This window comes from Artemia sp. Qi Xiang Cuo, chromosome 6, assembly GCF_049724085.1.
Source record: "Artemia sp. Qi Xiang Cuo chromosome 6, ASM4972408v1, whole genome shotgun sequence".
In the NCBI taxonomy this organism is placed as follows: Eukaryota; Metazoa; Arthropoda; class Branchiopoda; order Anostraca; family Artemiidae; genus Artemia; species Artemia sp. Qi Xiang Cuo.
In genome coordinates, this window is record NC_142799.1 from 34,951,086 (window position 1) to 34,964,966 (window position 13,881).

General features: G+C 37.5%; 1 protein-coding gene across 1 annotated transcript; it reads left to right on the forward strand.

Annotated features, from left to right (window-relative positions):
* The first annotated feature begins 298 nt into the window (after positions 1 to 298).
* Positions 299 to 1,876, forward strand: LOC148951162 (failed axon connections homolog). The gene is made up of 2 exons (XM_089090163.1): positions 299 to 450; positions 1,651 to 1,876. The coding sequence occupies exons 1-2, from the start codon at positions 312 to 314 to the stop codon at positions 1,761 to 1,763; spliced, it is 252 nt and encodes an 83-aa protein (XP_088946289.1). The 5' UTR covers positions 299 to 311; the 3' UTR covers positions 1,764 to 1,876.
* Positions 1,877 to 13,881: the final 12,005 nt, after the last annotated feature.

A 13,881-nucleotide genomic window follows, 5' to 3' on the forward strand; every position in this document is an offset into this window, starting at 1 on the left:
CAGACATGCGGGCACCAGAAGCGCAGTGAAAACTGATGAAAACGGAATTTTATTTATTCAAGGTTGTAAATCGTGGTGGTCACGCCAAAGGGTCACATCTGTCATTTTTACACTCCTGAGATAATAACCAAAACCGTTTGCTAAGCTGTCCCAAAGAGAGTATCACAAGGGCAATGTAAATTCAATAACACTTTTTATTTCTTACCTATATTATCCTGCTGATGTTCCCTTTGAGAACAGCTTAGCTTACAGGATTCAGCAGTTATCCAAGAATTATTGAAGTGTCTGTTGTCATGACAGTGAGGAAATCCATGTTTATTACTCTAATTTTAGGTAACAAGAAATTTCTCATGGGAGACGTTCCTTGCGAAGAAGATTGTGCTGTATTTGGAATGCTTGTTCAAATTGTTTGGAACCTCCCAGGAAGTCCCTTTGAGGCAGTGATAAATAGTAAATATGATTTTTTTTTTTTCATACCGAGACTGGTTTTCTCAACAAGTATTGAAATTTGCCAGAGGAAAATATGGAGTTTTTTTTACGAGAATAACAATTAACTTCATCTAGCTTTATCCAGTAAAACTTTAAGGCTAATTATAAAAATTTGATAATAATTTTAATAGGTATAGTTTATATCAATAATGAAATTCAATGATTTCTGATCAAATATTTAAATAAAATATAATTTAGTTCATTGACCTGTTCGTATATTCTGGTTTGTTTGTTTTTGTTTTTTTCTTGCACCTTTGCTCCACACTGGATTGAACGTAAAAAGACTTGACTTGACTTGACTTAAGGCTCCTGCCGAGGGTTCGGCGTAGAGAACGATGAAACTAGGCGCCTCCAGGTTGACCTATCGCTTGCCAGGATCGCAGCTTCTTCCATCGGGATGTAGGCTTGGGTGAGGAATTCATCGGCTTTGTCTTTCCACCTAGTGGGTGGGCGTCCTCTGGGTCGCTTCCATCCGTGTAGGGTGGGTTCGAAGTCGAATGCGACCCGTGCTGGGGCGTCACGTGGAATGCGAAGGAGGTGGCCCTACCACCGAACAGTACGCTGGGTGAGCTGCGTCGAGAAAGGAGTTTGAGCCGTACGTGGCAGGAGAGTCTGGTTGCTAACGAAGTCAGTCCAGTGAACTCTTTCGATTCTTCAGAGATGTTTCGTCTGAGCGACACTTTTCGCATCCACTTTTATTAACATTTTTGCCAAAAAAAGTTTAAAACGAAAAAACCTCTGGCTTGCCCAAATTTCAAGTTGGATTCAAAGAAAGTTATAGCCTTGGCTAAAATACAAATTTCTAAACATTAATGTTAAAATTAAATTAAATCGTTCTGAATTTCGCTAACTTGTTTGGGCCACACTATGCTATTAGATGGTAGGGTGGATGAATTATCATTGAAATAATGAAGCATGATTTACTGAATTATAATTTTCGAAGCAAAATATGCACATTTAGGCGAGGAGGGTTCTTTAGGACTTAAAATACCTTTTTTCTTAGCAGAATGCAATTATCGATTTAAAAATAACCTTCAATTACTTGCAAAAATACATTCATTTATTTAAATCTTTAGACCTAAAGTACAAATTTTTTAATGTAAAACTTTTAAGCTTAGTAAGACAGTCTTCTTTTAAAGTTATTCTATTTCTTTTTCCCAGGAGAACTGAAAAATTTGAAGGACTATGTACATCGAGTCAAGGAAGAGCTCTGGCCTGACTGGCAGGAAGTAATAACAAGTCAAAAAACTGATTTTACGGAGTTGAGGCTGTAAAAGATGTGCGTTCTACCTTACTTCAAAATTCCTATTTTAGGTAAAATTTAGGGGAAATTTGCAAGTGTTTAATGAATTTCTAATTAATTTAAATATATACATGGTTATGCTCAAACTCAATGAATATATGATGTTTTCCGAACATGTAGAATAGTGAGAAGAGTATTATTGGAGTTGTTTGGGAAAACGATTTTTTTTTCACGTCTTTTAGGCTTTAAACAAAAAAATCTCTACGTATTATAATGTGTTGTTGAATAATATGGCTTGATTTTGATACGGTATGGCGACAGGTAGGTCCTGAGCTAGAAGTTCTGGAGGTTCTTGTTCCCTAATAAGACCAGTATCCACTACCCGTTAAAAAAAAAATATGAATCTCCCATGTTATTTGAAGGGGGGCAAGATGCAGTATTTATGCCTAGTTTAAACCATAATAAATTACTCTCAGAGGAATAAAAACGATGCTTATCGACAAAATGGTATCTGGAGCCGTGCTTGCCTGAGAGAGAGAGAGAGAGAGAGAGAGAGAGAGAGAGAGAGAGAGAGAGAAAGAGAAGGAGATAGAGAGGGAGATAGAGAGAGAGAGAGGGAGAGGGAGAAAGAGAAAGAAGAGAGTGAGTGAGAGTGAGAGAGAGTGTGAGTGAGAGAAAGTGAGAGAGAGAGAGAGAGAGAGAGGAAGAGAGAGAGACAACTATTAGGCTTCAGTGCATGGTCAAATTTGAGACATTGACGCATTTTTTTTTCAAATATAGGTCTAGGCCTAGTGTAATTAAAATTTTCCCTGTATATAACTAGTTATCTGCTTGATAAATATATATGCTGCTTGACTGAGCTACTCGTAAGGAAAATTTTCTGAACCATGTTTTGTTCCACCTTTGAATTTCAAATCCTTTCCCCAAGCTGCTACTGATATATTGCAGATGGATTTTTATTACCTGGACACACATAGAGTATTTTGATCCACCTTTGTCCGATCCCTCCAAGTCAAAGTTCGAGTTCTGATTTTTTCCACCTCTTTCTAAACCTTCTCTCAAATTTCAAAATCGATCTCCCGCATCATCCTCAAAATTTTGCAGGTAAAATATTTTGCTAACTGAGGTGAACATTAAGTCTGTTGAAAAATTCAGATACACAAGTTGTTTCAAGAGTTCACCATCAGAAATCTTGGTAAAGTAAAGGATCCTCAATAGCTCCTAGGACTGTGTTTGACTGATTCTTGATAAATTCCCACTTCCATTGCCTCTAAGTCTAAAAGAATTCGATTAATCTCTCTCAAACTGTGATAAAAACCTAATTTACTTATTTCAGGCTCTAGTATACCACTTGTGAGCTGATTGTAGTATCTGTGTTTGACTGAATCTTGATAAATTCCCACTTCATATGTATCAAACTCCAAAAAGAATCAGATTTATCTCTCTCAGCCTGTGGTAAAAAAAAAAAAAACCTAATCCACCTGTTTCAGACCCTAGTATACCACTTGAGATCTGATAGTAGTGCCTGTGTCTGAGTGAATATTGATAAATTCTTACTTCATATGTTTCTAATTCAAAAGATAATCCGATTAATCTCTCTTAGACTTTGGTAAAAACCTAATTCACATCTTTCAAACTCTAGTAAACCACTTGTGAGCTGATAGTAGTGTCTCTGTTTGACTATATCTGGATAAATTCCCACTTCATGTATCTCTAACTCAATAAAGAATTCGATTCATCTATCTCAGACTTGTGTAAAAACCTAATTCATCTATTTCAGACTCTAGTATACCACTTGTGATCTCGTAGCAGTGCCTGTGTTTGACCCAATCTTGATAAATTCCCACTTCAGATGCCTCTAACTCTAACTCTCCCATCCTATGGTAGAAACCTAATTCCCGTATTTCAGACTTTAGTATACTTCTTGTGATCTGATAGTATTGTCTGTGTTTGACTGAATCTTGATAAATTCCCGCTTCATATGTCTCTAACTCTAAAAATAATCCGATTCATCTCTCTCAGACTATGTTAAAAACCTAATTCACCTATTTCAGATTCTAGTATACCGCTTGTGATTTGATAGTAATCTCTGTGTTTGACTGAATCTTGATAAATTCCCACTTCATATGTCTCTAACTCCAGGAAGAATTCAATTTCATCTTTCTTAGTGTTTGGGAAAAACCTAATTCATATATTATTAATCTATTTCCGATTCTAGTATACCACTTGTGAGCTGAAGTAGTGTCTATGTTTGACTGAGTCTTAATAAAGTACCACAACATATGTTTCTAACTCTAAAAAGAATTCGATTTAATCTCTCTTTTACTTCGGTAAAACTCAATTGACCTATTTCAGACTTTGTGAGCTGATAATAGTGTTTGTGGCTGAATCAATATTGATAAATTCCCGCTCATAAGATGTCTCTATCTCTAAAAGGAATTCAATTCATTTCTCTCTCTCTCTCTCTCTCTCTCTCTCTCTCTCTCTCTCTCTCTCTCTCTCTCTCTCTCTCTCTCTCTCTCTCTCTCTCTCTCAACCTATATTAAAAACCGTATTCACCTATTTCAGACTCTAGTATACCACTTGGGATCTGGTGGTAGTGTCTGTGTTTGACTGAATATTGATAAATGTCCAATTCAAATGTCACTAACTCTATCAAGAATCAAATTCATCTCTCTCAGACTTTGGTAAAAACGTGATTCGCCTATTCCAAACTCTAGTAAACCCCTTGTGAGCCGCTAGTAGTGTATGTGTCTGAGTGAATCTTGATAAATTTACACATCATTTGTCTCTAACTCTAAAAAGAATCCGATTCATCTCTCTCAGGCTTTGGTAAAACCTAATTCATCTATTTCAGACTCTAGTATATCCCTTGTGAGCTAATACTAGTGTCTGTGCGTGACTAAATCTTGGTAAATTTCCGCTTCATATGTTTCTTACTCTAAAAGGAATTTGATTCATGTCTCTCAGACTTTGGTAAGAACCTAATTCATCAATTTCAGCCTCTAGTATACCACTTTTGAGCTGATAGCAGTGTATTTGATTGACTGAATCTTGATAAATTCCCACTTCAAATGTCTCAAACTCTAAATAGAATTCGATCTATATTTCTCTTGCTCCCTAAGGTAAAAACCTAATTCACCTATTTCAGACTCTAGTATACCACTTATGAGCTGATAGTAGTGTTGTTTGACTGAATCGTGATGAATTCCCGCTTCATGTGTCTCTAACTCAAAAAAGAATCAGTTTCATCTCTCCCAGACTTTGGTACAAACCTAACTCATCTATTTGAGATGCTAGTATACGACTCGTGAGCTGATAGTAGTGTCTGTATCTTACTGAATCTTGTTAAATTCCCACTTTATGTGTTTCTAACTCTAAAAAGAATCCGATTCATCTCCTTCAGACTGTGGTAAAACCTAATTCACCTATTTCAGTCTCTAGTATACCAGATCTAGTATTTGATGTCTTATAATGCCATTTTAAGACATGGAAAAAAAGTTTAAAAGTTTCTGTTCCAAAAGAAACTAATGCCCATGTCACATTATAGTTACACTTGTCGATAAAATCAAAATTACGCACGACTACTGTGCCAATTACGTTCGCCGTTCGTAATTTCTCGAGTGGAAGATTGCTCAACTTTCAAACATAAATTTCTTGACTGACCAATCAGGGTCAAGTTTTAAGGCATAATTTTTAAAACAAGAAAACATGGAAACTTAAAACAGCAGTTTTTCAATCTGAAAGAGGTATCCGACAAAAATTAAGAAGACTTATTATTAGTAAAGCACAGTTGGACACAAATTACTGTTGGTGCAAACTTTTTAAACTAATTTCTTGCAATGTTAATTGTTTGCTTTTTAAGTAAAAGTGTGACGCTAAATCCAGAAAGTTGCCTTGTCATTCATGATATTTGGATTTCTTTGTCGATAGATTTGACTATGATGTGGTACGGGCATAAGTAAAAAAAAACAAAAAAGTCGACTACAAACATTATTGTTCTACTAGAAAAAAATCACGACTGACATATTTATATCATCCTCATTTTGTACTTTTAAAATATCATAAATAATTTCTTTTTAATATAAGTACATTTAATGTGATTTTAAGACATGAAAAAAAGTTGAAACATTTCACTTCAAAAAAAATATTCATAATAAAAATAATTAAGCTTTGCCTCAAGGGCTAAGCACATAAACGTTCCGAATGCAGTTCTTAGGCACCTTTTAATTTTCATATTGCTATTTACCGTCCCCTGAAGGTCCAGGTTCAAAATATTCCACGGATTGAACTCAATAGCTCAAAATGGCTAGTAGTGATGGGCGATTTTAAAACTAATATGATATACATACAATACGGTAGCTAAAGGGGGATTATAAATGTCTATTTATGAACCAAAACTGTATGGAAACAATTTTTGGAGATCGAAAAAAGTTTCATTAACCATCAAAAGAATATTATTATTATTATTATTTATTTATAACCCGTCGTTACAAAAACACAAGACAGAGTACAATAAAGATAAAGAAAAAATAAAAAAGAAAAAAAAAAGTGACAAATAATACATCAACGGATACAAACGAGAAAAACACTAAACTGACAAGAAATAAGAAACATTTCTACACTTGACTACTGCTTGAGTAAACTATGCCAGGGGTGGTTACCAATTTTACTGTTAAAACGGGAAATCTGATTTTCAATTATGAGAGTGGGATCTGCCAGTTTATACCTATTAATGAGGTATGTGTTACGTGTCCAGGGGGGAGTCTTAAAAGGTACTTAGCATATTTAAAAAATATTGCTCGAAGTTTCTGTTTAGCGGTGCATGGAAATGTTCGCCAAAAAGGGCTCAGGTATAAAAAATGGGGCAATACTAGTGCAGTATACAGCCGAGCAAGGATAAACCGGTTGAAGCTGAACTTCGTTGCAACCAATCTGCTGTATGCAAAACCGGTACGCTTTTCGAGATGTTGAATTAATAGCTGTCGTGTGTGTATCAGCGTTTTACCAATCGGTAGTCCAAGATAAATGATGTGATCTGCTGGCTTAATACTTGTCTGTCCAAGGTCTATGGTAGGCGGGACTTGGTTTTCGGGCCAATTAAACAGTAATACCTCTGATTTTGCAGCGTTAAATTCTAGGCCTATTGCAGCATATTGCTTTTGAAAAATAGCAAAATTGCATTCAATGCCACCAATATTCCGGCTCATATTTAAAATATCGTCAGCATAACAAAGAAGAGAAAGGTCAATACCATCCAGAACACACGTTATTTGTTAATTTTCCTGTGCTGAAAGAACACTGTTATTAAAAGCCGGGGCAGAAGTAGGAGCACCTTGCCGGGCGCCTTTTCGTACTGGGACGGTTGGGTAAATTTCACTTATATTCTTCTCGGGTGAAACAACTTTTATTTGTGCCTGGAGGTTTTCGTACATGTCCTTTACTGGCATTATGACATCTCGTTGGACGCCTCTCTTTCCCATTTCTAGAATAATTTGGTCGTGGATAAGGGAATCAAACGCACGCTTGACATCATGAATACCAATCGCGACCGACTCGCCTGAGCTTTCAGCGTCAATAAGGACAGAAGCCACGACGCTTAGCGTATGGCCACAACCAAGACCAGGTTGAAAGCCAAATTGGGAGGGTGGTGCATAACATTTCTCATTTATTTCTTTAATTATAAGTAGCTCAAAAATTTTGCAAAAAGTTGTTGATATAGTAATGGGTCGAAAAGACGTACAATCTTCCAGGGGTTTCCCTTTTTGGCACAGGGGTAAGGGACCCTATGCAAAAATTACTGGGAACCACACCTTGCACAAAAATCATCTGAAAAAGCAGGGCAAGGTGCTGAATGAGCATTGAAGATGGGTTTTTTAAATGAAGAGCAGAAATTCCATCAACACCTCGTGACTTTTTCTTTTTAATGCGACGGAGCACGTTCTGAACCTCGGATACCGACACAGTAACGTTAGAACGGTCGGTGCTTGATAGGAAATTATGCAGCTCTGCCTTTTATTTTGCGCTAAGAGTCGGACAGGGGGATTTAAATTCTTGTTCGTAATAAGTTCTCCAAGATTCAAGGGAAATTGAAGATGCAGCAAAATTCGGCTTTCTTTCGGAAAGAGTCTTCCATATAAGGTTAGGATTTCGTAGAGCATCTTCAGAAGACTTAGCAATTACATTAGACAGGTGGAGAGCCAATTCTTTTCCAAACTTTCTTTTTGTAAGGAGTCTAACGGCATTTACAACCCCAATTCTCGGCCGTCCACACTCCTTCCAAACAGAAAGCCAAAATTTTGCCTGGTTGCATGCATTAACTAGGCCAGTATTTTACGACCAACCTGAAACTTGCGTACCGGTCTTAATTTTCTTTATGGGAACAGCAGCTTCCTCAGCTGAGCGAAGAGCGTGTGTAATTTGGGCGGCATAAATATCAAGTTCAAGTCGGGCCTCTTTCGGTTCAATTCGTCGTGACTGGATCAGAAGGTTAAATGGGATTTTAATTTTAGCTAAAATTTCATCCGAAACTTGCGTGTAAACCGACGTATTAACATTATTCCAATCCCGTATTTGTGTCCATTTTTTGTAGTTTTTGCTGCGTTATTTTGGTGTGGATGCTCAGATTGTGTAGCGGGAGGTGTGATTTGCAGTTCTATTGAAAAATGGTCAGCAGTAAAAGTAGTGTCAGACACCCGTACTGAAGTAGGGAGTAGGTCATTAGAGCAAATAACATGGTCTAAATTAGAAGTACTTCCTGTGTTGTGTATGTATGTAAAATTTTGTTTTTTTTTCTAAAATGGTAAATGTATCATCTAGGAGACCATGTACCATACTTTCACGATCACCAGTAAAAAGCGCGTTACTTTCAGTAAATTCAGCACTCATAGGACAGTTAAAATCACCTAATATTACACAAGGCAATCTTTCTAATCGGATTTTGCTAAGACATTCAGCTAATTTACGTAAACTTTGCGCAAATTCGGAATGGGATGCGTCATCACGATAGTCGGTTGGCATGTATACGTTCACAACAACAAAATTACACACTTGAACCGCTAGAATGTTTTGCGTTGAAAAAAACAACTTTGATTCAACATCGTTTCTAATATACGTCACGAGACCCCCGGAGGGCCTTCCTTGGTCCTTTTTTCTGACAGCAGGAACAACATACATGTTATTAGCACGGAAAATTTCCAGTTGACCTACAGAAATAGGAAGAGCAAAGTGCTCTTGGATACACACAATTTGATTGCTTTTTAGCATTTCACAAATTATTGTGTGCCTTTCTGCGAAATTCCCATTCATATTCCAAGATAAAATGTTCATTGAGTAGCACGGGCAAGCCTATTAGCTTTTGAGTCTGCGTTTGCAGGTTTATTTGCCGAGCAACGGACGCTGTAGCAAGAATGTTCACTAGTGTTGCAGCTTATGCAAAAAAGCGGTTGTTTACAGGGATTGAGACGATCAGATGTATGTTCTACGTATCCACATCTGGAACATTTGGGCTGATTGGTGCACTCGGATGCTAAATGACCGACTGTATGACACGAGTAGCATCGTCTTGGAGTGAACACGAATACTTCGGCGGGTAGTTTTTCGTAGTGCACTTTAATGGAGTTGCGGACGAAGATTTCGAGCTCGTGTCGCGACTCAAAATAAACTTTGAACGCACGAGAGGATCCACATTGCATAACTTTTGTAGCACGGCGGATAAGTTCGTGCAATGACTGCTCATTCAGGTCTTCAGGGACGCGCTTGAGTACACCAATATAGCTCGGTGAGCGTACGGACGCAGTAACACCACATTTATCACTTTTCAGTGTTGAGGCAATTGTATCAGCAGTTTTCTTAGATTTCACCACTAGTTTCCAGTCACCCTTCATTTTACGAAGCTCACTTATTTCCTCGCTGTTCGGACAGACCTTGTCAATAAATTCCTTTCGCGCACTTGGTGTATTTAAGCTGTCAGGTAAGTTTTTGAGGACAACAGCGTAACTGGGCCGGAGGGGGGCTCCTCCGCGGGTTCGCTCGGTTTCCAAGTCAGTGGCCGATTTTGTGCCATTTCGTGTAGTCCATCGACCTTACGCTTGATTTCGTTGAGCCGACAGATAGCTGTCGCTGAGGTGGATTCCCCGACAGTAGGAACAGAGCATGGCGTTAGGATCACAAAGGTAGGAATCAGTTTTTTATCGCGAGTTGCAGCTTGGTTAAACCATCTGCACATATCTATTACGTTCTCATCCTCCTTCTTACTATGCTTAATCAGCCGGGTCTCGATTTTTAGCTCCTTATGCAGTACAGCTTTAGCTTCAATAATTTGCTCAAGAGTGAAAAAAGTCAGGGCAGTTGCCGTGATCACCTCTATTTTCAGTCCATCATTCATGACACGTGTTAAAAAGTTCAGTACCGGATTGATAATAAGCTTTTCACCTTTATCGCTTTTCTCTGACATTGCAATCGGATGCCAAAGAATAGTCCAAAAATCAGTCCGTGGGCGTGCTAATAAGCGAGGGAAGCGTAGTTTCTTGCTACCTGATCCCCGCAGTTTAAGGGAGTAACACTCCCGGCAGGTACAACGGCCCTTGCGACAAGAAACTCCCCTCTTCTGCTCGCTTATTGGTAAAATTTAATTATAAATGATACTATAGATGGCGCGCCAATTTACTCAAGAAAAAGATGGCGCTGGTAAGAAGGCCTAAAGAAAAAGCCCTATTCCAATTGTTCAAGTTTTTACAAACACTACTTAGCAGATAATCTATCATTAGAGGGTAAACAACAATAGGAAGTAAACTTCAAAATAATTTAGACACTTTTTCCAGATAACAACAAGGAAGCAAACTCCTCCATAATAGCATTGAAATACTATAGATGGCACTGACGCTATCTTTAACACTGACGCTATCAAGCATCTCATGTCACCATTGTATGCATATTCTCTGGATGATGCAAAAAAAAGGTGCCTGGAAACAGATCACTGATAAAACTTGCCAAAAATCCAATTGAGAAATCGATTGCGCAAATAACTTGTTATGATGTTGAGATGGTTAACACCAATTGGCCAACGTCCCAGAAAAAATACATTGATTGCCTTAGAATGTATTTCCAAAAAGATAATTTCATCAATGGCTTGATGGCTCAGTCAAGTTACGTGTCCTTCTTTTACCATAGGAAAATACGGGTCTTACGTTCGATTCATACATCCGACATATATTTCATAAAATCATTGGAAAACTGCTTAGAAGCTAAAAAAAATATATCGTTGGATAAGAAAATATGTCACCATTTACAAGTTTACTTAACAATAGTGCCATTTTTGACTTTGGCTGTATAGTCGGCAGCACTGGGGGAATCACCGTTAAACTTTCTCCTCGATCTTAATCCACTAAGGACTTGCTCAGGACCATTACATTACAAAAATGATACATGACCGGTGGCATTCATAATCAACTACCAATAATGAATAATCGGGTCGATATTATTAGAGTACGAAAAGATCTCTACCCATTGTGTATTAGGATCCATATCAAAACTTCGTTTATTAGACTTCATTTCAGCTCTCTTAATCTAATGAAAATAATCGGGACGAGCATGCTTATATATTGAAATATTTGGTTGAGTTAACCCTATGGGCCCGCTTTGAGTTCAAGACGATGTTACAGAAAGAATGCAATTCCAAAAATTTCTTACCAAAGCGGAAGTACGATAACGCCAGATGTGTATGGCTGCTCGTGGAATGATAGGATATGTGCTCGCTTAAAGTAATGACAATGTTTGTTCGATAATAATTGTTTCTAAAAAATACTGAATCTCGTAGAGGGACTAGAAACTGCAATAGCATATCTGAATAGGCCATCGCTTAAACGAATAAGATAGGGCACCGCTTGGAATGTTGAGATATGCGTCTGCTCGGAGTGATGGGATATGTGTGTCGCAGGAATGATAGGGTACCTGTGCACTTGGAATGAGGGGTTATGTGTGTCGTCGGAATGATGGCTATGTGTGTCGTAGGAATGATGGGATGTGTTTGTCGTCAGAATGTTTGGCTTTGTGTGTCGTTAAAAGAAGAGAGGCCAAACAGCAATAAATAGGACTGAATGTTTTTCAAATTCCTCTAGTCTAGATACAGGGACTCTGAACCAGACTAATAATTATCAAATACTGATCTGACGTCAAGGTTTAGCTGACTCTGTTTCCCCTGCCTAAAATAAAAAATATGAAAGAAATAGTAGCCTCTCCTGCCTTTTTCTTCAAAGTAAAAAACACCAAAAATCTCACTGACTACTAACTCTTACAGAAAACGCCATAATGCTCTGCTTGGAGCCATATAATAACATATCACACCCAAAATCAAATAAAATAAGAAAAGAAAAACAAAAAAGAAAATTACTTCCCAACAAAACGAAAACTCCATGTTCAGGTCAACCGGTCACAACTCGAATCCTATTTAATATCTTTTTCTTACCAAATTCATTGATGTAGCACAGCACAGGGGGAACTATTGGAGGAATCCAAGCTTGAGAACCTTTCTGTTTAAGCTCGTTTTTCTTCTTTATAAGAGATGATCGAATATCCTGAACTAATTTGCTGACATCACCTGTTAAGTATACCTTTGAGAAAATTCACAAATTCTCAATATTGACTTCTTTTCTAAAAGCTTGGTCTCTAAGTTTTAGTTCGCTTGCAAAACCATGTATTTATCATTTATATTGTTAAGTCTGAACCACAGTTTATAGAAACTGTTTATATAAATGTTTCTTAACTTAACAGTTAAGAAACTGTTAAGAAACTAATTATATAAACTGTGGTCTGAACTTGGTAAATTTATCATTTTTTTCGTGATCTGAAATTCCCATCGAAAACGTAATTTGAGCAATAGGCCACTAATTTTATCAAGACTCTCTTCTTTTGACATACATTTTAAGTTCCATGCAATAACATTATTTCGCCGTTTAGCATTTTCTAAAAATAGATAATTTGGTTGAGAGCGACCTGAGTCTAGAATCGTCAACAGACTTACTTGACGATAGGTCTTTTACTTCCTCTATTAGCTTTGAGATAGCATCATCGTGGGCTCGACTTGAGCTTCCTAACTTTAGGGTCCTGGAGGATACTCTGATTATTTTAAATCTAATGTCTTTTGTTTCATTCCTTAGACTTTTCACGTCATCTTGAATAATTTTAACAGTAAATAAAATCAGTTGTACACTAGCTGCAAAATTTTGAATTGATTCATGTGTGGTTATAGAATCAGTTAAATCGCGCGTCGATTTCAAGTCAAATTGTCTTTTCTTTCCTTTTCCTATCTCACAAATTAGTAAGGACTAGCTAAGAAGATAGTCAATAATAAACTGATTGCACACAGGTGTGTTGTTCGGTTGAAATTATTCAACTGGCTCGTGCAATAGGATTTTATCTGACTGAGAGCATTGAATGAACTATTTAAACTGACTTTTATGTATTTTTGGTATTTTTTTTTTACCAAAAGAAAGATCACGGATGTGTGTTTATTAGTTTTTTGCTTTTTTCTTTCTGGTGTGATGGTATTGAACCAAAGGTCCTAGAAGATCAGAAGAGGACTAATTTGAACGGAAATTAAAAGTTCGTGTCCTTTTAAAGGGAGCAAAAAGATTGGAGGAAAACTAGCCTCCTTCTCACACCTTTTTTCCTTCCAGAATCATCCAATCAAGATTTTAAGATAGCAATTTTGTTCAGCACAGTTTAAAGGTTCAATGACTATGTCCTTGGGGATGGCATGGCCCTCTACAGTCCCTGGGGAAAGGACTGTCGGCTATGAAATTTTCCCATTGTTCACATATAGTATTTGCTATTGGAAAGCATACAGATGCTTTTCGGGGGGGGGGGGATTCTCTGCGAACAGGGAGATTTTCCACATGGAGAATTTTTTGTGGGAAGGGAATTTTCCAGGGAAGAGTTCCAAGGGAAATTTTCCACAGGGTTGTTTGCCAAAATTCCTATACAAAATGTTTTTATTTGTCATACTTTTTCTTTAGCGACTCAAATTTACGTGGGGAGGTGTTCCGGGGGAATTGTCCGGATGAGACTTTCTGCGGGTCTAGAATTGTCTGGGAGATTTTTTTGTGTATTTGGCTTTTCCGTGGGAGAGATTTTCCGGGGGGAAATTTCAG

What these genes read in the sequence shown, in the direction of transcription:
- LOC148951162 (XM_089090163.1), top strand. Translation starts at nt 312, where the DNA reads ATGTTTATTACTCTAATTTTAGGTAACAAGAAATTTCTCATGGGAGAC. An exon ending in CTTTGAGGCAGTGATAAATA is followed by an intron (nt 451 to 1,650) that starts GTAAATATGATT and finishes TCTTTTTCCCAG; the next exon opens with GAGAACTGAAAAATTTGAAG.